The sequence below is a fragment of the Nerophis ophidion genome, linkage group LG10 (assembly GCF_033978795.1).
Source record: "Nerophis ophidion isolate RoL-2023_Sa linkage group LG10, RoL_Noph_v1.0, whole genome shotgun sequence".
In the NCBI taxonomy this organism is placed as follows: Eukaryota; Metazoa; Chordata; class Actinopteri; order Syngnathiformes; family Syngnathidae; genus Nerophis; species Nerophis ophidion.
Genome location: NC_084620.1, coordinates 63,644,451 through 63,669,304, shown reverse-complemented (window position 1 = coordinate 63,669,304; position 24,854 = coordinate 63,644,451). Strand labels below are relative to the sequence as shown.

Sequence of the window (24,854 nt, the reverse complement as noted above, 5' to 3'; positions counted from 1 at the left end):
GGTGATCAGCGGGGCCAGCGTCCTCCTGCAGCTGCCGAGACTTCTCTCAGAGACTCTGGAGTCAACACACCCGTGGCTACACCCATCCGAATATCAGGTACTATTTAACTCACTAAAACACTAGCAACACAATAAGCAGATAAGGGATTTCCCATAATTATCCTAGTAAATGTGTCTAAAAACATCTAAATCGCTCTCACTGCCCTCGCCTTTTTTTTCTTTGCTTTTTTTCTAGGCCTTCACTCTTAATTTCCTCATCCACGAATCGTTCATCCTCGCTCAAATTGATGGGAAAATTGTCGCTTTCTCGGTCCGAATAGCTCTAGCTGCTGCTGGCTATGATTATGAACAATGTGAGGATGTGAGGAGCCCCACAACCCGTGACGTGACGCGCACATCGTCTGCTACTTCCGGTAAAGGCAAGGCTTTTTTATTAGCGACCTAAAGTTGCGAACTTTATCGTCAATGTTCTCTACTATATCCTTTCAGCAAAAATATGGCAATATCGCGAAATGATCAAGTATGACACATAGAATGGACCTGCTATCCCCGTTTAAATAAGAAAATCTCATTTCAGTAGGCCTTTAAAGTGTCTTCAAAGTGCATTCTTTTACTCAAATGGAGCCATTTGTCCAGGCTAGAACCAATCATTCATGTTTACATTGTTTCTTTACGAAACATGTTCAAGAACCAATTAGGTTTGTGACTCGAGGTTCCACTGTATACTGCCCAATTACTTAAAGCAAATGTTCTTTACTGACCAAAATACTAGTGTCTACCATCCTTTAAAAAAAAAAAGACCTAAATCCCCCACAACGAGCGGCCATGTTGATAACTATACATATTTTTTTAATTTTATAAAAATAACAAAACACTACATTAGTTTAAAAACAATAGCTTTATGCAAATATGTTAATAACATTTCAGCTCTTTCTTGTTACTTTATACCTTTTTTCTTTATTTCTTTCCAATTAAAAAAAAATATGCTGTCACACTTTGGGCATCCCTACTTTTGTAGCTCTTTGTCAGGTTGTAGGGCTGAGCGATATGGCCTTTTATAAATATCTCGATATTTTTGGGCCATGTCACAATACACGATATACATTGCGATATTTTGCCTTAGCCTTCAATGAACACTCCAGTATGATGATTCTATGTGTCTACATTAAAAAAAATCTTCTTCATACTGCATTGATATATGCTCATTTTAAACTTTCATGCAGAGAGGGAAATCCCAAGTAAGTCAATGTAGCAAAACTGTATTTATTAAACAGTTATTAAGCAGTGGCACAAACATTCATGTCATTTCAAAACAGAAACGGCAAGATTGTCCGAAATTTTAAAACAAGCAATTAAAACAAACTTTTGTGCATGATGTCACTATGATGACATATCAAAACACTAAATTAAAGTGCACTTTTTGTAAATAACTCCACTACAATAGTTAAAAACAAATAAAGTGCACTTTTGTGCATGATGTCACACAAGATATTTCATCCACCCATCCATTTTCTACCGCTTATTCCCTTTTGAGGTCACGGGGGGCGCTGGCACCTATCTCAGCTACAATCGGGCGTAAGGCGGGGTACACCCTGGACAAGTCGCCACCTCATCGCAGGGCCAACACAGATAGACAGACAACATTCACACTCACATTCACACACTAGGGCCAATTTAGTGTTGCCAATCAACCTATCCCCAGGTGCATGTCTTTGGAAGTGGGAGGAAGCCGGAGTACCCGGAGGGAACCCACGCATTCACGGGGAGAACATGCAAACTCCACACAGAAAGATCCCGAGCCTGGATTTGAACCCAGGACTGCAGGACCTTCGTATTGTGAGGCAGACGCACTAACCCCTCTCCCACCGTGAAGCCCCCAAGATATTTCAAAAACTGTCAAATAAAAATGAGCAGCATAATAGTTCTGTGGTAGATTCCTGCAGACGTTATCTCCTTCTGATTTTTTTTTCATACGGTGTTGATGTGAAAAAAGTTGCTTCAGCGTTTTGTTGGTGTGGCACCGAACGGACATGTTGACATGCAATGTTGAAGAGGTTCATTTAGCCTGCTGACCTATATTTATAAATGGTTGATTTATCTAGTCTAGTAAGGTAAAGTGTTGTACCTAACAAATTTCAGCTACCTTGCTTCTGTAGCATTCATCACGTGACACCTCTGATGAAGGCTGCAGAAGCAAGGTAGCCGAAACTTGTCAGGTACAACACATTACCTTACTAGCCTATATAAATCAACCATTTATACATGTTGACATGCAGTTTCAAACACTCTTCCTTCTCTAGCGGGTGACTTTTCAAATGATGCTACAAATTAGCAGTGCAGCTACTTTTTTTTAGCAACGCTTTTTCCGCATAATTGTTGAACATATTCCCGCTTGAAGCCAAACCACCGCCAGACGATTGACCCCATGCTGTTTTTCATGGGAATTAATTCTTCCTTCATTAGTTACCAGATTCGCACCTTCTCTCTCTCATATTACCACCTGCACAGATCCGTTAGCATCACAGCTAATGTTACCCACAAAGCTACCTCTCTGCTCGGAGAGGGTGTGTGACGTTGCACACGCGACAGTATGTGACGTATGTAAGAAGGTGCGCTCGTTTGTGCCCCTGCGAGAAGGCGAGACAAGAAAAAGGGGGAAACGCATGTAGTGTAATGCCCACAGCTATAATTAACTGTGTGAGAAGGTATACTCGAATATCATAAATAAATAGAATCGTGTGTGCTTAAGTTAAAGTACCAATGATTGTCACACACACTCTTGGTGTGGAAAAATTATTCTCTGCATTTGACCCATCACCCTTGATCACCTCCTGGGAGGTGAGGGGAGCAGTGGGCAGCAGCGGTACCGCGCCCAGGAATCATTTTTGGTGCTTTAACCCCTAATTCCAACCCTTGATGCTGAGTGCTAAGCAGGAAAGGAATGAGTCCCATTTTTATTGTCTTTGGTATGACTCGGCCGGGATTTGAACTCACAACCTACCGATCTCAGGGCGGACACTCTAACCACTAGGCCACTGAGTACTGAGTAAGAGAGTTACGGACCGTATCCCTGCAGACTGTATTGATCTATTGTGATATACAATGTATATATTGTGTTTTTTATGTTGATTTAATAATTAAAAAAAATAAAGAAAATTAAAAAAAATATATATGTATATATATATATATATATATATATATATATATATATATATATATATATATACATTTTTTTTTTTTCAATTTCTTGTGCGGGACCACTGCTATAACGTACATAATAAGGGTGTCCAAAAAGTTTGGGCACCCCTGATCTAAACATTGTTTCCAACCACCGTGCTTCGACAAGCGCATAATCCAGGTTTCAGAGACTGATCTACAATCCTAAAATTGAAATAAAAAAAAATGCGTACCTGGATAGTGGCAAAGTGTACAAGGGTCAACAAACAAAATTGAGTATATTTTTGCAGATCTGTAGGGTGAACGCTAAGTGAACTACACCAAGAGCCTGATATACCATGATCCAAATACCAGAAGCTAAACAGCACACAAAATTGAGTATATTTTTGCAGATCTGTTGGGTGAACGCTAAGTGAACTACACCAAGAGCCGGATTTACCATGATCCAAATAGCAGAGGCTAAACAGCATGTGCAAACAATAAATTGCAGGTATTATTAGTGGGCGTGCTACGTGTGACATACTAAGCCTGCATGTGCAAATTGAAAAGTGGTGAAAGTTTACGTTTCGCCACCGAGACACTCCATCATTTACTGCATATTTCTATTTTGCGCAATGTTTTCAACCAGCAGCACACATCTACAATCTGTAACACCTTTTCTGAATTGCAATGCAAGAAAATGCATAAATGAAAGACGTCTTTTCATATAGGAGATTTATTGTAACAATAAGTATCCTAAAAAACGGAGAACATATAAAATAAAAGGCCAAAAGAAACTAAAACCCATCAATTGAAATTGTGTTAATCAGCCTCATAAAGGGGAACACTTTATTGGAATTTTGCCTATCGTTCACAATCATTCGAACTTGTAAAAAGCGTCTCCTTCTCGTTCAAGCAATGCAGCTAAAGGGAGCAATCAATTCTACCTCTAAATCACTCTGAAAATGCATTCAAAAACGTCAACAATACTTCATATAATAACCTGTATGATAACCAAGCTTCAGCAACATTGCTATTGTAAGAGCAAACACTAAGGAACTATTTTTCTATCGTAGTAACACATCAGAATGCTTCAGTCTTAGCCATAAAAGCTAGCTATGTAAAGAGATAAGCTAGCTTCTACGTCAGCACCCGAATCGCGTTTGAGTTTGTAATACACAACACAATGCGATAAGACACTAATCTGTAGTGACTGAAAAAGATGAACAATCATATTACAGTATCTGTAAAAGTCTTATTTCATGTTTTGTTTGTACAAAGCTAGGTAGACAGCGTATGTAATGTAGTTTTAATAACACACATGATGTGCTGCGTGTATCATGACCGATATTAAAGTGTGACTCACTCGATGTTTGGTATAGCTGTATAGTACAGCTGGCCGAGGACGTTTTTTCTGGTTTATTTGGCTAAGCACTCCATTTATGTCGAAATAGCTTGGCTTTAAATTCCACATTTACAGATTCGTGTCACACCGACCTCACTCTTCAGGCTTCTCTCTGCTCCAACGTCTCACTCTTCCTTCGTGCAACAGTATATTCAGCTTCAAAAAGATAAGGTTGTGAATCCTCATTTGTCCAATATTATCCATCTTCCTTGTCTATTACCAAGTTTACCATGATTCGAAAACACAGTCGTGTTTGATTTCGGAAGTAGGGGACACAGTTGTTGCCAAAAGTCAGACGTGCGCTGCTATGGAAATGGAAATTAATTCGCCGAAGAAATCAGCCTTAGCAATGATTAAATTGACCAAAATACGGTAAATATTGAACATATTACATATTGTTATGAACGTGTCTTTTACTACAATATATATAGACTTCTGTGTAAATACGTAAAACGTTGGAGGGTTTTGAAGTTGATTTAGAGGGCTTTGAAAGCTACAACGTTGACAATGTTTTTTTCGCCCTCTTTAAAAAAAACTTAAAAATAAATAAAAATGTGTGTTCTTTTCTCTCATAAAGATTGTGAAAGATAGTCATAATTCCCAAAAAAGTGCAATCCCCTTTAAGTCATCCAGGAACAGAAGCTATGAAATATAAAAGGAAATTTCTGAATAGACGATATGTTTAGTATTTTTTTTTTTTTTACCTCTGACGGACCAAAAATGTTCACACACACACACACACACACACACACACACACACACACACACACACACACACACACACACACACACACACACACACACACACACACACACACACACACACACACACACACACACACACACACACACACACACACACACATAAAACGGAAGATTCTCTGTCCATCGTCTGTCTTTGCAATAAGAGCACTCCTTCTCACAGCTGTGTGCAAAAAAGTGTCAGCTGACATGTACTTACTTATCAGACCTGCTAAATAAGACGCAAAATAGTGCTTGCGAAAAGGTGATTAATGTAGATAATTTACATTGTGCGTGCAGTATAATGTATTCATATAATATATATCTTCTCTCAGAACTGTGGCCGTTGTAATGGTCAGCATATACAATCTGATCATTAATGAAGACAAAGACGCTAAATGGATTGCGCTCCTTACTCTGCTCTACTTTGAACAAGTTTAGTGGATCAGCTTTGTGTGTTGAATATCAAGTTTGCATGTGTTTTATTTAGTACACGCAAATCTTTGGTAGATCAGGCCCCAAGTGTACAGTATTTTGGGTCCTGACACGGGTACCATACCACAAGAAAGCACACAGTTTAAAGGGGAACATTATCACCAGACCTATGTAAGCGTCTATACCTTGATGGTGCAGAAAAAAGACCATGTATTTTTTTAACCGATTTCCGAACTCTAAATGGGTGAATTTTGGCGAATTAAACGCCTTTCTGTTTATCGCGCTGGAGGCGATGACGTCAGAATGTGACGTCGCCGAGGTAACACACCCGCCATTTCCATTTTCAACACATTACAAACACCGGGTCTCAGCTCTGTTATTTTCCGTTTTTTTGACTATTTTTTGGAACCTTGGAGACATCATGCCTCGACGGTGTGTTGTCGGAGGGTGTAACAACACTAACAAGGAGGGATTCAAGTTGCACCACTGGCCCGAAGATGTGAAAGTGTCTGCCGCCAGACCCCCATTGAATGTGCTGGAGTGTCTCCACATTTTACTGGCGATGCTAAGGCAGACATGGCACAGAGATGTATGGATAACCTGCAAATGCATTTGCAACGATAGTCAACGAAATCACAAAGGTGAGTTTTGTTTATGTTGACTGCCAGCTAATCGATGCTAAAATGCTACGCTAATCGATGCTAACATGATATTTACCGGCGGTGCTAAAGCAGACATGGCACAGAGATGTATGGATAATATAGTTGCATTTGCAACTATATTACGTTTCCTTCCACCCACATTTAATGCGAAAAAAACACTTACCAATCGACGGATTTAAGTTGCTCCAGTGTCAAAAGATGCGAAAGTCCTGATCGTTTGGTCCGCACATTTTACCGGCGATGCTAACGCAGCTATTCGGCCATGCTATGGCTATTAATAGCGTCAATAGCTATTCGCTCAATAGCTTCAGTTTCTTCTTCAATACTTTCATACTCCAACCATCTGTTTCAATACATGCGTAATCTGTTGAATCGCTTAAATCGCTGAAATCCGAGTTTGAATCCGAGCTAATGTCGCTATATCTTGCTGTGGTATTCCCATTGTTTGTTTACATTGGCAGCACTGTATGACGTCACAGGGAAATGGCCAGTGTCTTTGCAGAGAGCGAAAATAAGGCTGTTTAAAGCTTTATTCAGGGATATTCCGAGACCGGTAACATTTTGAAAAAAAATTCAAAAAATACAACAAGCCACTGGCAACTGATTTTTATTGTTTTTAACCCTTTTGAAATTGTGATAATGTTCCCCTTTAACATTTCAGCAGTAGAACTTGATTTCGTAATAAGCAAATGCAGAATACATTAAAAAAAAAAAACTATTTTCAACGTTTGTAATTAATAAATGGCACTCACCTCATAGACATTGAACTGGCTCTGCCCTCTGGATAATTCTCTGTAGCTGGTGCTGAACTCTCCAATAAAGTCGTGACTGCAAGTACCAGTAACATGATTAAATATAGAGCTCATCCAAACAAACCCTAAACAAAGTTTAAAAGCGATATAAACATACAAGGTCTTCTGCAGATGACCTGTTTTACAACACTTATTTTTATTCATAAAGCATTGTCATGACTTTGTCGAGCATTCACTTTTCTATTGAACTTCTAAAATGTCACTGCGCTCCCTTGAGAAGCGGTGCTGAAGTTTAAATACTAAAAAGGAATAACTCTGTTAATCTGCAGCATGACAAATGTCAGTGAATGGGAAGGGCCTCCTTTATATCTGTCAGCCAAACTCATCATTAGGCTTTCAGTTTTTTGACAACCCTGCAAGCTTTTTTCATACAAACTGACAACCTAGCATCAGCTTCATTATGGGGAATTGGCTTTTGAAACTAAAAAGTGCTGTTACTACCAAAGTAGTTCAGGTTTATTTGGAAACTGCTCATCATAGTTACATGTGTACTGGAATCCTACATCTTCTCGCAGTCACTAATAATTTGCACAAATCCTGTGTTTAACAAGTACCAGACTACTATTAACACCCATATTTTGTTGTTCTAAAGCCGTTTAAAATGATAAAAGGTGACTAGAATTGAAGTTTAACCATTTATTCTACAAATCAGGTACACATAATAGCGATAGCAGCCATGGAGAGAGAGAACCGAGCTATCTAAAGCTTGGAGGAATCATTAAAATGGACAACCTCATCTGCTTTTGTCCTCCTTGGTTTGCCTTGCATTGGCAGGAATCGAAACTGAAAGTCGACTGGACGTGTTTGCCTTGCGCGCACATATTCTCTACCACTCTCTCGCTCTTTCTCTGTCCAGGCTGGTACTTCATGACACCAATAATTCAAAATTGGGCTGTCAATTAATTAAATATTTAATCGCATTTTGTTCATAGATAACTCAAAATGAGTTTCCTTTAATGAAAGATATTTTAAATGTTTAGCTTTTTTAAACAGCTCAACACAAAAATGACATAAACACATGTATAAAGAGGATACAAAAAATGACTAGCAGTGCGTTGGTGTTATGCCAGATTTAGTATTTTGGAGGAATATAAAAGTTGTATTCCTGCTGTAGGAGTACTTGTATGCAGAGGAGGAGCTACACTATGTTTAGATAGCAGTTTCACATATTAATAACACAAAATGTGGATTGTTACGATCATGCTTTGATTGTCAAAGATGCTTGGTAATGTAATCTGTGATATTTCTACCTGAATAAATGGTAAATGGGTTGTACTTGTATAGCACTTTTCTACCCCTTTTTAAGGAGCCCAAAGCGCTTTGACAGTATTTTCCACATTCGCCCATTCACACACACATTCACACACTGAGGGTGTGTGAATGCTTCTGATATTTTGAATGCTTCTGATATTTTGTACATTACCGTATTTTCGGACTATAAGTCGCAGTTTCGCCAGGGGTGCGACTTATACTCAGGAGCGACTTATGTGTAAAATTATTAACTCATTACCGTAAAATATCAAATAATATTATTTAGCTCATTCACGTAAGAGACTAGACGTATAAGATTTCATTGGATTTAGCGGTTAGGAGTGACGGATTGTTTGGTAAACGTACAGCATGTTTTATATGTTATAGTTATTTGAATGACTCTTACCATAATATGTTATGTTAACATACCAGGCACCTTCTCAGTTGGTTATTTATGAGTCATATAACGTACACTTATTCAGCCTGTTGTTCACTATTCTTTATTTATTTTAAATTGCCTTTCAAATGTCTATTCTTGGTGTTGGGTTTTATCAAAAAAAGTCCCCTCAAAAATGCGACTTATACTCCAGTTCGACTTATATATATGTTTTTTTCCTTCTTAATTATGCATTTTCGGCAGGTGCGACTTATACTCAGGAGTGACTTATGTGTAAAATCATTAACTCATTACCGTAAAATATCAAATATTATTATTTAGCTCATTCACGTAAGAGACTAGACCAGGGGTGCCCATTACATCGATCGCGATCGACTGGTCGATCTCGCAGTCGATCTCAAGCCAGGCATTAAAAAATATACATAAAAATGAGCAATCATCAATCATACCAAGACTTCACTTTCGTCAGTTGTTTGACATTCTCGGCACCCGAGGATCTTGTGAGATGACGCTGGCTGCTGCAAGCTCATATTTAAGAAAAAAATCACTAACAGGGCGGACGCAGAGAAACACATTTTATTTCTAGAGACTCCGTACCTACTGTCAAAACTCTAAAGACCGACTGCACAGTTCCTGTCTTCACCATAAAAGACCTGTTTCATCCTGCCTGTGCTAACAAAATAAGAGTCTCAGAAAGCTAGCAAGCTACGGAGTTTGATGCCAATGTATTTCTCCCCCGCCCTCAGCGACCGCTTTCTCACTTGCTTGCCCACCCGCACACTCACTGACGTCACTCACCTGCTGCCAGACATTAAAGGGCCACACACATATGCTACTCTCATAACAAAGTGTTTAAAAACGAGTGTGCAAGTTGGACAAATGAGATGCCAAATCCAACCACTTTCATGTGGTATTGGACAGAAAGGAGGACTTTTTTTTTCCTCCATTTGAAAATGTGGACGTTATCAGCACCACTGTCTAATTCCAATCGATGCAAGTCATCAGAATCAAATACACCAACTTATATTCTTCTCTTCATGAAAGAAAGGAATCTATGTGTGTTAAACATGCTTGTATTATCATTAAACACCATTAACTTGTTAACAAAAATGTCTGTCTATTTCATAAATAAATAAATATAAATTATAAATAGGAATGAGGTAGATCTCCTCGACTTGGTCAATTGAAAAGTAGCTCGCCTGCAGAAAAAGTGTGAGCGCCCCTGGACTAGACGTATAAGATTTCATTGGATTTAGCGATTAGGAGTGACAGATTGTTTGGTAAACGTACAGCATGTTTTATATGTTATAGTTATTTGAATGACTCTTACCATAATATGTTACCAGGCACCTTCTCAGTTGGTTATTTATGAGTCATATAAGGTACACTTATTCAGCCTGTTGATGACTATTCTTTATTTGTTTTAAATTGCCTTTCAAATGTCTACTCTTGGTGTTGGGTTTTATCCAAAAAATTTCCCTCAAAAATGCGACTTATACTCCAGTTCGACTTATATATATGTTTTTTTCCTTCTTTATTATGCATTTTCGGCAGGTGCGACTTATACTCAGGAGTGACTTATGTGTAAAATTATTAACTCATTACCATAAAATATCAAATAATATTATTTAGCTCATTCACGTAAGAGACTGGACGTATAAGATTTCATTGGATTTAGCGGTTAGGAGTGACAGATTGTTTGGTAAACGTATAGCATGTTCTATATCAGGGGCGCTCACACTTTTTCTGCAGGCGAGCTATTTTTCAATTGACCAAGTCGAGGAGATCTACCTAATTCCTATTTATAATTTATATTTATTTATTTATGAAAGAGACATTTTTGTTAACAAGTTAATGGTGTTTAATGATAATACAAGCATGTTTAACACACATAGATTCCTTTCTTTCATGAAGAGAAGAATATAAGTTGGTGTATTTGATTCTGATGACTTGCATTGATTGGAATTAGACAGTGGTGCTGATAACGTCCGCATTTTCAAATGGAGGGGAAAAAAAAAGTCCTCTTTTCAGTCCAGTACCACATGAAAGTGGTTGGATTTGGCATCTCATTTGTCCAACTTGCATACTCGTTTCTAAACACTTTGTTATGAGAGTAGCATATGTGTGTGGCCCTTTAATGTCTGGCAGCAGGTGAGTGACGTCAGTGAGTGTGCGGGTGGGCAAGCAAGTGAGAAAGTGGTCGCTGAGGGGCGGGGGGAGAAATACATTGGCATCAAACTCCGTAGCTTGCTAGCTTGTGCAAGCTAGCTTTCTGAGACTCTTATTTTGTTAGCACAGGCAGGATGAAACAGGTCTTTTATGGTGAAGACAGGAACTGTGCAGTCAGTCTTTAAAGTTTTGACAGTAGGTACGGAGTCTCTAGAAATAAAATGTGTTTCTCTGCGTCCGCCCTGTTAGTGATTTTTTTCTTAAATATGAGCTCGCAGCAGCCAGCGTCATCTCACAAGATCCTCGGGTGCCGAGAATGTCAAACAACTGACGAAAGTGAAGTCTTGGTATGATTGATGATTGCTCATTTTTATGGCTATTTTTTAATGCCTGGCTTGAGATCGACAGACTCACCCTCCGAGATCGACCAGTCGATCGCGATCGACGTAACGGGCACCCCTGTTCTATATGTTATAGTTATTTGAATGATAATTACCATAATATGTTACGTTAACATACCAGGCACCTTCTCAGTTGGTTATTTATGCCTCATATAACGTATACTTATTAAGCCTGTTGTTCACTATTCTTTATTTGTTTTAAATTGCCTTTCAAATGTCTATTCTTGGTGTTGGGTTTTATCAAAAAAATGTCCCTCAAAAATGCGACTTATACTCCAGTTCGACTTATATATATGTTTTTTTCCTTCTTTATTATGCATTTTCGGCAGGTGCGACTTATACTCCGGAGCGACTTATACTCCGAAAAATACGGTACATGTTGTACAAGTTAATTATATTCTTATATCTGCATTACATTGTTTTAATCTTCTCTATTTAATATTAAATTGTAGTATTCAGCCTGCTTATCAACCAGAATGTGTTATAACAGAAATGACATAACATTTCAGCCAGACAGAAACATTCCCCCCATATTCCTCAAAAGATGTACTAACTAACAATTATTAAGGGGCGAATATCAGAGATTACTTTACAAATCATCTTTGACAAAGCATGATTGTAAGTTAGGATAATCACAACATTTTAATTTTTTTAAAGTAGTTAAACCGGATGTAAAAGCGTGGCGCTTTTATTTTGAAACCTTAAAAGTGTAATGGGTTTGAGGTGCCTTGACATGTTTTAAAGACATTTTGCAACAAAAAAGTCCCCTTTTTACGTCCTGCTTACCATCTTTTATTTCCGTTGAGCTTTAATGACATGTTAATAAATGAGTCACAGTAAAAATCTACATTTTGTATTATGAATGCACTTTAACCGTAATCCAAACAAGGAAGTAAAGCTCTTCCTCTCTAAAGCAGCACAGCGCGTCAGCAGGCGTTCCCTCCAATGATGTTGCATTGTGGCATTCGGAGATTAGAAAACAAAAGACACATTTTTTTCTGTTGGTAGAACAAATCACCATGGCTTTGGATCTCAGATTTCTATAATGTCCCCTTTTCTTTGTGCATTTCTGCATGCTATTTCCGAGCTTGTGGCTCAACAGCAACTGACACCATTATATTTCCCCCACGCTACGAGGGTCAAAAAGGAGTCAGGACGAATGTGCATTGATGGCCTGCAAACAAAATGAGAGCCGCTAAAGGAAAGTATAGTTAATGTGTTTTTATTGTGTTAAATTTGAAAGCCCTAATAATACGGAGGTTAATTTGTTTCTTTTTTACAAAAGCTTTTTTTTAGACACGGAATTCATGTAGCTTAATTTTTTTAGTCAGAATTTTTGGGCATTAAATTATGCTGACAATTTCATTGAAAGAAAGGTAGCCAAGGTAGCGCAGTTAAGTTCCTTTTTTATGCCGTTTTTCAAGACCTCTGTCACGTGACTTCAAACTTGATACCTCATTGGCTGGTTCTGAGAGAGGATTGATTGCTTTAGTCTTAATTTACCGTAAGTAAATATTGCTTTTTGAAGCAGCAAATTTTTCGACATCAAACACACAAAATTTTTAATACACTGTAATTTTTTCCACAAAATTTTTTTACGCCGAATTATTTTCCACTGGAATTTTTTACACACTACATATTTATACACTGACATTTTTTTTTCACTGAATTTTTATACTGATTTTTTATACACTGAAGTTTTTTTTACACTGAATTTTAAAACCCTGAATTAAAAAAAAACTGAATTTTTGAAATGAAAATTGTCAGCATAATTTTATGTAACAAAAATGTGTGAAAGTGTATAAAAACAAAAAAGACAGGGTGCATTCATTGTGTTCATCTTCTTTGAGCCTAACTTAGACTTAGACGAACGTTCTTCATCCACAAGGGAAATTGTTCCACAAACTGAAGCCAAAGATAGTAATTTTTCCCAAAGGAGGGGAAATATTGCCTTAACAGAATCATTTTCCTATTAGGGGAAATAAAAGGAAGCAAATGAGTAAGTTAATAGAGTTTGTATCTCGCTTATTAGGTAATATGCCACAAAAAGTGCATAATCGCCTGTATCATTAGACAGAACATCTTTTGTTATCTTTCCCTTTTGCACAAACGGCCTCAATGCTTTAATTAGTTCAGATCCAACTCTCAACAAATTTGTTCCAAGGAAAATCCTTGAAGCCAGACACCTCCCAAAATTTAATAATCAGCTGTTCCAACCCCTATGATCCATCTGTGATTAGATTTCCATGCACATTCACGATTAACGCTCTGAGTAATCCTTCTGGGAGGGAAACATTACTGTGGGAAAGAAGGCAATAAAACAGAAGAAGATTTACCTGCCATCTCTGTCCCAGTCGTACACCTCGACCTTGATTGTTCTGTGAGAAGAGGGTTAGCAAAGTTATGTTCATCTTCATGGAAATACATTTCTCAGTGTCAATGCCAGTGTTATGTAACAGCCAGCATTATTGAACACATACAAAAAAAAACAAAAGCTGAACATTTTATTTCTTCTGTCACATTAAAAATGGGACTGATACATCATCATGTATCACATGACTAAACTTGATCTGGAAAAATGCAAATTTCTTTTGTTCATGTGGTGGTGGAACAAAGCCGCATGCAGAGCCACTCTGTAGCTTATCTTTATCCCACAACAGCGTATGTCTGCAGATGCCTCCGCGTAATATGTTCTCTTCATTTTGAAAAGCATCCGTTTGTGTGTGCTATTACAGTTTACAAGGATAGATGGCAAAATTAAATAATACCCTGCATGAGGCAGGCGCGCATTTACCGTAACTTTCGGACTATAAGCTGCAACTATTTTCCCACACTTTAAACCCTGCGGCCTACAAAATGGTGCAGCTAATTTATGGATTTTTATTTTCCGCTAATTGCCATAATGTTGTGTTTTGAATAGTTTTCGATAAACCCAAGTAGAAGGCTGAAATGGTGTGTTATTGTTTATGCTATAACGCTCACTGCAGGTGCCGGGAGTTGAAAATGTACTTTCTGTTTCACGAACTCCTCAGTAAACTCACCAAGATGCCACCGTGGAGTTATTGAGCTGATTGGAGAGCTAGCTTTCGACAGCTAGTGGGTCCATGACGATGACTTCCCTTTTGTTTGATCAGACGTTTTACTGCCGTGTTACAGGCACCATTTGCAAACAAACATTTACAAAATAATTCTGTCATTTCCCAAAATTCTAAAAATTCCTAAAATTGTGTGAGTACGGCTTATATCCCTGTGTACTCTATATTCCGTAATATACAGTATTAGTGTACTTTTAAAAAAATGTGTCTATTATTCACGTGTATCTTTTTTATGCATTCTAACTGGTAAATAAATAAATGATAAATGGGTTGTACTTGTATAGCGCTTTTCTACCTTCAAGGTACTCAAAGCGCTTTGACATAACTTCCACATTTACCCATTCACACACACATTCACACACTGATGGAGGGAGCTGCCATGCAAGGCGCCAACCAGCACCCATCAGGAGCAAGGGTGAAGTGTCTTGCTCAGGACACAACGGACGTGACGAGGTTGGTACTAGGTGGGAATTGAACCAGGGACCCTCGGGTTGCGCACGGCCTCTCTCACACTGCGCCACGCCGTCCATATGCTAGTAAAAGTCAGCTAACAATAGAAGTAATAGGACTTGCTCCATCCCGCCTATAGAGTGCTCTAAAAAAACATCCAAAAGCCTCCATCATCATTTTATATACATGCTGTAAGTACACATGTAACAGGCACATTCATATAACATCTAATATTTACGTATTTTGCTCATTTTAAGCATACCGCGGCATATTAATTACACAGACGCATCCCAACCACACTTTTCCCTTTAACAACAACACTACTAATCATGGCAGACTTTCTGAGAGACAATGAAGACTACTTTGGGAGAAAAGATGATCAGAACTTTATATTTCTGAGCCTATATAAGGAGGATGATCTAAAAGTTTTAAAAGCTGTGTGCTAAACAGATGTAGCTTTAGTGAAACAATAAGCATCATGTAGCAGTATTGCTAAGTACTAAACAAGATATACAAACTACCAACATAATACACCAATCACTTACTGTACAATGTCTGCTCTCACTCGGATGCCAATTGATGGGTGGATTGATTGAGACTTTTATTAGTAGATTGCACAGTACAGTACATATTCCATACAATTGACCATTAAAGAGTAACACTCGAATAAGTTTTTCAATTTGTTTAAGTCAGGTTCCACGTTAATCATCCATCCATCCATCCATTTTCTACCGCTTATTCCCTTTCGGGGTCGCGGGGGGCGCTGGCGCCTATCTCAGCCACAAACGTTAATCAATTCATGGTAATTCATGGGATGTTTAAATCTTCCCGTTTAGATGAAGAATTAATTATTTGTCACACATACAATAATAAATAAATAAATAAATAAAGTGCCGCTAACGGGCATGTTTTTGTGTCTTTCTCGCCATCTCCGAGTTAAAGTTGGATGTCGAAGTTGACCAACTTCTCGGTTTATGGCCACAGCCTTCGACTATCCAGGTGAGAGGCAAACATTGAAATCTAAAATGAACTTTTACCAATTCAGAGACAATGCAGCAGCTCACCAGCTCAGTATATTAATATAGTAGCATAAGCTAGTTAGCGACCTGTGATCATTGTGCCGCTAAATATAGATTGTCTGCGTTAGTGCTTATAATAACAATATAGCTAATATTTGGTTAATATTCAGGTCACAAAATGTAAATAAAGTATTGTTGCTGGTTTTTTTGGAGGGCTTTGTGGGTGTAATAGTGTACTCAGATTCGCTGCCTTGTTAACTACCTCGTAATTGTTGTATTTTACGAAATAGGACGTATTAACATACGTGTTCTTGTCTTGCATAGGGATTGTGAATGATAGGCAAAATTACAGAAAAAAGGTGCAGTTCCCCTTTAATGTTATGCTTGCTATAATGTGTGTTTCAAAACAAATTAAATTGAATTTAACAATCCAAAGCTGAATTCTACTTTTACGCCACCCTCATCTTTCAATAAAAGGGAAGGAGTGTAAATCCAAACCAGCATTAATGGCCCTCAGAGCTCGGTGTAGGCGGACGACAGGATGCGCATTATTACAGGGAAGGAGGTAATAAAGTTAGGGAGCAGGCTTCTTCTATGTTGACACAGATGAGACCTGCCTCTGGGGGAAAGCTGACTACCACCACCTCTACAAAAGATACAAACCAAGTTTTGCTCATGTCCTCACTTATTTTTCTAGTAATGTCTAAGTTAATATTTGATTAAATTTAAAAAAATAAACAACTGCAGGGATTTTATATTAAAAGTGAAATAGCAGGAATTTGCCCAATTTGTTGGAAGCATTACTGTTGTAAGTTTGGAGTAATGTTTGTCATTAAAGAAGAACATTATCACCACCCCTATTTAAGCGTCAAAATATACCTTGATGTTGCAGAAAAAAAGACCATATGTTTTTTTTAACCGATTTCCGAACTCTAAAAGGGTGAATTTGGCGATTTAAACGCCTTTCAATTGATAGCCTGTCGAGCGATGACCTTTCACCCGTGACGTCACAACATGAAGCAATCCGCCATTTTCTCAATCTTATTACTACACGCATCAAGTCAAATCAGCTCTGTTATTTTTCCGATATCCACACAAGAATGTGTGGATATCGGAAAAATAACAGAGCTGATCCAGACATTCTTGTGTGGATATCGGAAAAATAACAGAGCTGATTTGACTTGGTGCGTGTAGTAATAAGATTGAGAAAATGGCGGATTGCTTCATGTTGTCACGTCACGGGTGAAAGGTCATCGCTCGACAGGCTATCAATTGAAAGGCGTTTAAATCGCCAAATTCACCCTTTTAGAGTTCGGAAATCGGTTAAAAAAAACATATGGTCTTTTTTCTGCAACATCAAGGTATATATTGACGCTTAAAAAGGTCTGGTGATAATGTTCCCCTTTATTGACAAACATTACTCCAAACTTACAACAGTAATGCTTCAAACAAATTGGGCAAATTCCTGCTATTTCACTTTTAATATAAAATCCCTGCAGTTGTTTATTTTTTAAAATTCAATCAAATATTAACTTAAACATTACTAGAAAAATAAGTGAGGACATGAGCAAAACTTGGTTTGTCTGTATCTTTTGTAGAGGTGGTGGTAGTCAGCTTTCCCACAGAATGTGTGGATATTCTGCGACACTCAAAGTAGATGCATTTCCAACAATAAAGTCAACGAAATCTGCAATATTGGAAAATAGACCACCACTGAATCTGCCCGAGTGCCAGCTATTCAGGGACGACGGCAGTCTCTTCCCGCAGACAAGCGAGGTAAACCCCCTGGATATGATTTATGCCACTTCTTTTTCTTTCTCATTTTGTCCCCAAACTTATAAGGTTGTGCATGAATGCACAAAGGTGAGTTTTGTTGATGTTATAGACTTATTTGGAGTGTGCTAATCAGACCTATTTGGTCACGGCATGACTGCAAGGTAATCGATGCTAACATGCTATTTAGGCTAGCTGTATGTACATATTGCATCATTATGCCTCATTTGTAGTTATATTTGCATCCAGCCTTTCCCTCCACCCACATTTAATGCCAAACAAACACATACCAATCGTTGGTTAGAAGGCGATTGCCGAATTCGTCTTCGCTTCCTCCCGTGCCGCTGTCTGTCGTGATATGGCTCAATAGCTTCAGTTTCTTCTTCAATTTTGTTTTGGCTACCCGCCTCCACACTCCAACCATCCGTTTCAATACATGCGTAATCTGTTGAATCGCTTACGCTGCTGAAATCCGAGTCTGATCCCGAGGTAATATCGCTATACCTTTCTGTGCTATCCGCCATGTTTGTTTCTGTGTGGACACGCTGTGACGTCACAGGATAATGGACGGGTGGATATAACGACGGTTAAAATCAGGCACTTTGAAGCTGTTTTTCGGGATATTGCGTGATGGGTAAAATTTCGAGAAAAACTTTGAAAAATAAAATAAGCCACAGGGAACTGATTTTTATCGGTTTTAACCCTTCAGAAATTGTGATAATGTTCCCCTTTAAGGGGAAGCACGCAAGTCAACACAACGGCGGCTAATAGAAATGTTCCTTTTCAAGCCAGGCCTTATCTCGTGCCACAGACAACACACAGTGCACCTGTGGGTGCCCACTGTGCGTTCCACTTTGGCTTTCCCCAGTTACACCTAAATAAGACCAAGCTTGACTGCGCTCCACAAATAATCCTATTGTATCACAACTCCAAAAGCCCCGATTGTAATACAGGTGGACGTGGGACACAGCGGAGGACCATTTGTGTGTTATCTTTTCGTGACACATTCCTCTTCAGCTCTAGTAAGAGCACACACAGAGGCTACTATTGTAGCCTTATTATGCTTTAGTCCTTTTAAGAAGTGTGTCATATATTAGATTTATAGTGGAAGAGTGAAGCAAAGGTCTTCATATGCAAAATCTGTGAAGTTTCATGCACATTGAAGCACAGATTATTGATAAACTAATACCCTCACTTACTGTGTCTATACAGGTGAAACTACAAAAAATGGATTATCGTGTAAAGGTTTGTTTATGACAGAAATTAGATTTACAAGGGAAAACTGAGTGGCCGTGCCAGAAACTTTAGGGTTGCAGGTTCGATCCCCGCTTCCGCCATCTTAGTCACTGCCGTTGTGTCCTTGGGCAAGACACTTTACCCACCTGCTCCCAGTGCCACCCACACTGGTTTAAATGTAACTTAGATATCGGGTTTCACTATATAAAAGCGCTTTGAGTCACTAGAGAAAAGCGCTATATAAATACAATTCACTTCACATCTAATACAGTAAATGACATACGCTAATAACAACTCAAGATAGAACAAGACTTATTTTGATATAATTTTGATTACAGCTTATAAAAATCTCCATCCAATGGTTTTATAAAAAACATAAAACCAGCTTGACAGATTTCAATTCTTACATAATGAGTTTTTTTTATAACATTTTAGTTTCACATTTGAAGGTGGATTGTTTGAATTAATGCTTTTTTGCACAATCCTGGAGGATTTCTAAAATGTTCTGGCTTTATTTACCCTGTTTGTGCACTGGGCAACAATTACAAAGAGACCCCGACTTAAACAAGTTGAAAAACTTAATCGGGTGTTACCATTTAGTGCTCAATTGTATGGAATATGAACTGAACTGTGCAATCTACTAATAAAAGTATCAATCAATCAATCAAAAAGCCTTGAGTCCACAATAAAATATGGTCGCTAGATTCAGCACCCTGGATAGCGACCACGGAACGCCTCCTTTACTTTTGATGAACAGTTAGTCCTTAGGAAATATTTTGTTTTGTCTGCATTTAGTTTTTGCCATGGAGATGTTAGTGTCACACGCTGAGTGGCATCAGATTTAATTGTTCTTTTCTGCAGCCTTGTTTTTTGTTTCCCTACATCCTAGAACTTGGTGGGAGAGCTACAACCCACACCTGGTTCTGATTGCTAATCAGCACTCTATTTAGAGTGGAGCTTAACGGCAGAAATATGTCATTTTTTTGCTACTTCCCTCTTTTTCCAGAATCTCCTCTGAAGTTTTCACCTTCATGCTATAGATCATGGGTAGGGGACCTATGGCTCTAGTGCCAGATGTGGCTCTTTTGATGGCTACATCTGGCTCTCAGATAAATCTTAGCTGACATTGCTTAACACGATAAGTAATGAATAATTCCACTGGTAGTCACGATGTTAAAGATAACGTTCAAAATATAAAACATTCTCTTGCATTTTAATCCATCCATCTGTTTTCTACTGCACCTGTTCAAGAAAAAACAATGTTATTAAAAATAATTAATGAATCATTATACCCTAAAAATTATTGGTCTTACTTAAAAAATGCACGCATTTGTATTCGGTGTTAAAAAATATGGTATGGCTCGAATGGAAATACATTTTAAAATATTTGGCTTTCATGGCTCTCTCAGCCAAAAAGGTTCCCGACCCCTGCTATAGATTGACAACTTATATTTTGGTAATACACCCCCGGCTGGATAAATATGCCTCTGAAAACCTATCTTTATGTCTTTTTGCATTGTTGTCATTTAAAGCTTTGTTTGAATGCAACATGCCTCTTCTCTGCATACTAGAGTCTAAATTATAACTAAACGAAACGGTTAGTGTTTTTCTTCAGGCTCTCATTAAGGCGGACGCTTCCCCTGTCTCTCCGTTATTTCTCGTGCTTTGCTTCTTTGTCTCGTCTTGTCCTAAACCTTTCTTTTGCTTTTCTTTTTTTTTGATAAACTGGTCCTTCAAGTCAGGATTCGAAGGAACTTGCTTTTCCTGATGGAACATTTTCTGCTGGATACATGATACATGCCTGACTATTCTTTCCGCCGAAGACATTGAAGATGTCTATCTATTCGAAAATGTGATACCAGTTCATCTGCAGATTGGATTGAGCGTTGCTCTGGTCCATCGAGAAATCCGGGAGACGATAGCAGCTGTTTCATCACAAGGTTGGCCTTTGAGATAAAGGGGTTGGATAAAGCTGTGGGCACTCAGACTTTAGCAATTTCTGAATTGTATCACAAATTTAATAACATCTTGGAGAAGCTTTCCACTCTAAGGCAAAATTATGAGCAATTTGACAGCAAGAACGGACAATGAGAGGAGACAAACCAGTGGAATGTGTTTGCTCGAACAATCAAACAAAACAATCCTTATCTACAATTCGGCTGCCTCCACACTGGCCTTGGCAAGGTCATGCTGTAAACACCCCAGTGAGACCATGGAAGCGAAAGGCGTTCTTAAATCTCTTCCCCTTTCTTCAAAGACACCTGGAGTGTTGACACTGTTCTTTGGTCCGAACAAAGAGACTTGCAGGCATATGGACAAAACACGCCCTCATGGACTGCTTCAACACAGATATGCACAAATACACCCAACCTCTAATCCCTTGCCTTTGCTGCTTCAGCGTGATGGCTTACAGAGCAGCGTCCTTAAAGACTGCAGCTTCGGGCCGGATGCCCCTTCTCCCCCTGTTGTATGTCTCAAGTTTTTATGTCCTAAATATGTGTTCATGTGTGCATGTTGTTGCTCTAGGTTTTTTCTGGTCTAACTAATACGAACTGAGTTTGGGGGTTGAAATACACTGAATGTATCATTCCCGAGATCGCATTAAATAGAAATCCTTATTTTTTACCCTTTTCTTTTCATAAAACCCATTGGGCTGTAGCTCCACTGCCTAGACCTACTTGGTTGATAGTGCCTCGACGTGACGTGACATGAATTGTGGCTTGTGTTAATGACACAGGATGGGGCGAGCACTATCGACCAGTAGGTTTGGACGTCAATGGATCGATATTTTTATTTACTTATTTATTTTTAGTTTTTCTTTTTGGAGACTTTTAGTAAGATTTATAGCGTGAGTGTTACGATCTGGTCGCATATCTGCGACGGTTGTGTCCCCTAGAATACAAAGAATGTGAGGCGCAAAAAACAGAGGGCAATAGCCTAACGTGAAGCTAACTGGAACTTAAAGTGTCGCCAACGGCGCACAACATAAACAACTAAAAGCTGGACTGTACTCTAAGGACGCGTAGCTTGCAGACTAACCATTCGTCAAAAGACTGCAGACTAGATATTGTGTATTTCCTTCCTGTGAAGAGTGACTATATATACAACCACTGAACCACAACATCGACATCTTTGTCTATACTGGAACTAATAATTCACAACAATCAGGTTACTTTTAACTGTTGTTTTCCTTATAAACCTTTGTGAAGATGGACTGGGGCGGTATAGCTCGGTTGGTAGAGCGGCTGTGCAACAAAACTTGAGGGTTCCAGGTTAGATCCCAACTTCAGATATCCTAGTCACTGCCGTTGTGTCTTTGGGCAAGATGCTTTACCCACCTGCTCCCAGTGCCATCCACACTGGTTTAAATGTAACTTAGATATTGGGTTTCACTATGTAAAGCGCTTTGAGTCACTCGAGAAAAGCGCTATATAAATATAATTCACTTCACGTCACGACTGTGCAACTTCTGAATGAGTCGCGTCAGAGGACATCATTATTTGCAACAATATTCGACCGGGACAAAAGCGATCCAACATGAAATTGTAAATAAACCAAACTGTTAAATAATTATTTAAATTAACAACATGCTGGTGTTTAACCCTAAGGTCATGTTAAGAGTTGACAAATGCTTGTAAATATACCGTGCCTGAAAGATTATTGACGTAAAATGAGAAATGTTGTGTGTGAGAAAAAAAGACACGTGTGCATGAGTAAGAATACTTGTCGAATTTAACTTGTTAGCACAAGGTTTGTAATTAAAGTTAAGCGTGTGTGTGTTTACTTTCATTTTGTGACTTATACTGGAGGCAAAAACACAATAAGCTGAAAAACACACATTCAGTAACTATTTTTAGAGCGCACCAAGATATTAAGTACACAATATCAGTTTTCATGCAAATGTTTAATTACTGTTGTTTTATTTCATAGAATAATTTGTGTTTCAAGCACAAAGTCTGCTCGCCTGTGTTCAGGGACACTCTTTGCCAAAAACTGACCAATCACGGCTGGGCTTCGCAAATATTAGATTTTTTATCGTGATCAGGCTTTTAAATGAGGGTGATTGTCGCGATATTAACATTTGAAAAGGAAGCTCCCTGCATATCAACCAACAGTCAGCCAACCACCAGGGGGCGACCGGACAGTCGACTCATGTGAGAGCCAATAAGACATACTTGCCAACCCTCCCGATTTTTCCGGGAGACTCACAAATTTCACTGCTCCTCCCGAAACTCTCCCGGGGGAACCATTCTCCCGGTTTTCTCCCGATTTTCACCTGGACAACAATATAGAGGGCGTGCGGTGATAGCCCTGCCTTTAGCGTCCTCTACAACCTGTCGTCGCGTCCGCTTTTTCGCCATACAAACAGCGTGCCGGACCACACACATGTTGTACGCGGCTTATGTAGACACACATAAATGACTGCATGACATACTTGGTCAACAGCCATACAGGTCACACTGAGGGTGGCCGTATACACAACTTTAAAACTGTTACAAACATGCGCCACACTGTGAAACCACACCAAACAAGAATGACAAACACATTTCGGGAGGACATCCGCACTGTAACAGAACAGAAACACAACAGAAAAAACCCGCTACCACCAAACCCCGCCCTCCCCAACCCCGCCCACCTTAACCCCGCCTCCCTCCCATCTCCCGGATTCGGAGGTCTCAAGGTTGGCAAGTATGCACTAAGAGGGAGTGAAAGGGTGACTGACACTTGATCAGCTGGCCGCCTGTAGCTCCCGAAAAGATTTGGAAAAAAAATGCATTACATTGATGCCCTTCTTTTCCATAGAGTGACCCACATTTTAACGCCGGAACACGCCCGCACGCCTCACCGTTCTCTACACATCCTCCCACTCGTTCCTGCCCCTAAAGAGTATAGACAAATGCCAAAACGAGTGGCATGGAAAAGCTGCGCTGGTGTGCACATTTAAACAAATTATTAAGAGGTTAAGCATTAAACATATCTCTTCTTTCCTCAACTGCCATCGTTTGCCCGTGACGTGAAGCTAATAATCCAAACAGAGTTAACGGCCAACGGCCCAAAGCCCCGACGGTACAGTCCAATGTAAAGTCAACAGTGCACCCAGGGACCCCATATCCATCCACTTCTCAAACACACGCATCAATTACGGATGTAATACCGTTTTATTTAGCAAAGACACAAGTGGGGAAAAATGGATGGATTAATGGATGTCCCATATATACTGTGAGTAGCACACTGTGTTCCTTGCATTTGTCTTTTGTGTATAATCTAATTTGTTCACTTGTTTGCACTTTATGATCGCACTCTGCAACGGCATATATTTCGTTAGCTCTCTGTCTTTTGTAAGTATTAGCTTATAGCTGACAAAGTATTTTTGAAACTAAATTTTATTTTGAAATGAACGACCATTTAACATACTGTTTGTTTAATATAGAAAGGACAATAAAAATGTTTTACATAGCATAGTAAATAATCGTGGTTAATAATTGTGATTTATATATTGATAAAAATAATTGTGTTTATTATTTTGGCCAGCATTGTGCACGGCGAGGCAAACCTAGGATTTTTGGGAGGTGCACATAGGTGACGCATATACACCAGGCTTTAGTGTAGCAACGAAGACGTGTAACTGCAGCGTAGAGCAAAACAACACAAGACCTAACCTTGAGTTTGCAAATACGCGATAATCTGGTGAAAAACAACGCGATTGACTCTGGTGGGAAAAAAACGGGCAAAAATTTGGCATCCATGGCACGATCATAACATCGGAAAATATTATATCATATATTGCTGACCGTGTTGTATCGAACTTTGAATGAACATATCCTTTTTTGCCTAAAACTCAGAGGAAGAAA

At 38.9% G+C, this 24,854-nt stretch overlaps 1 protein-coding gene across 2 annotated transcripts in view; it reads right to left on the bottom strand.

Moving 5' to 3' along the window:
• Nucleotides 1-24,854, bottom strand: part of LOC133561175 (copine-8) — a 236,251-nt gene that overhangs the window by 68,550 nt on the left and 142,847 nt on the right. For both annotated transcript variants that reach the window (XM_061914452.1, XM_061914453.1), the window contains exons 10-11: nt 13,766-13,807; nt 7,152-7,227 (exon numbers count right to left, since the gene is read on the bottom strand). In XM_061914452.1, the coding sequence (XP_061770436.1) occupies nt 7,152-7,227; nt 13,766-13,807 (118 nt within the window). The remainder of the gene's footprint in view (nt 1-7,151; nt 7,228-13,765; nt 13,808-24,854) is intronic.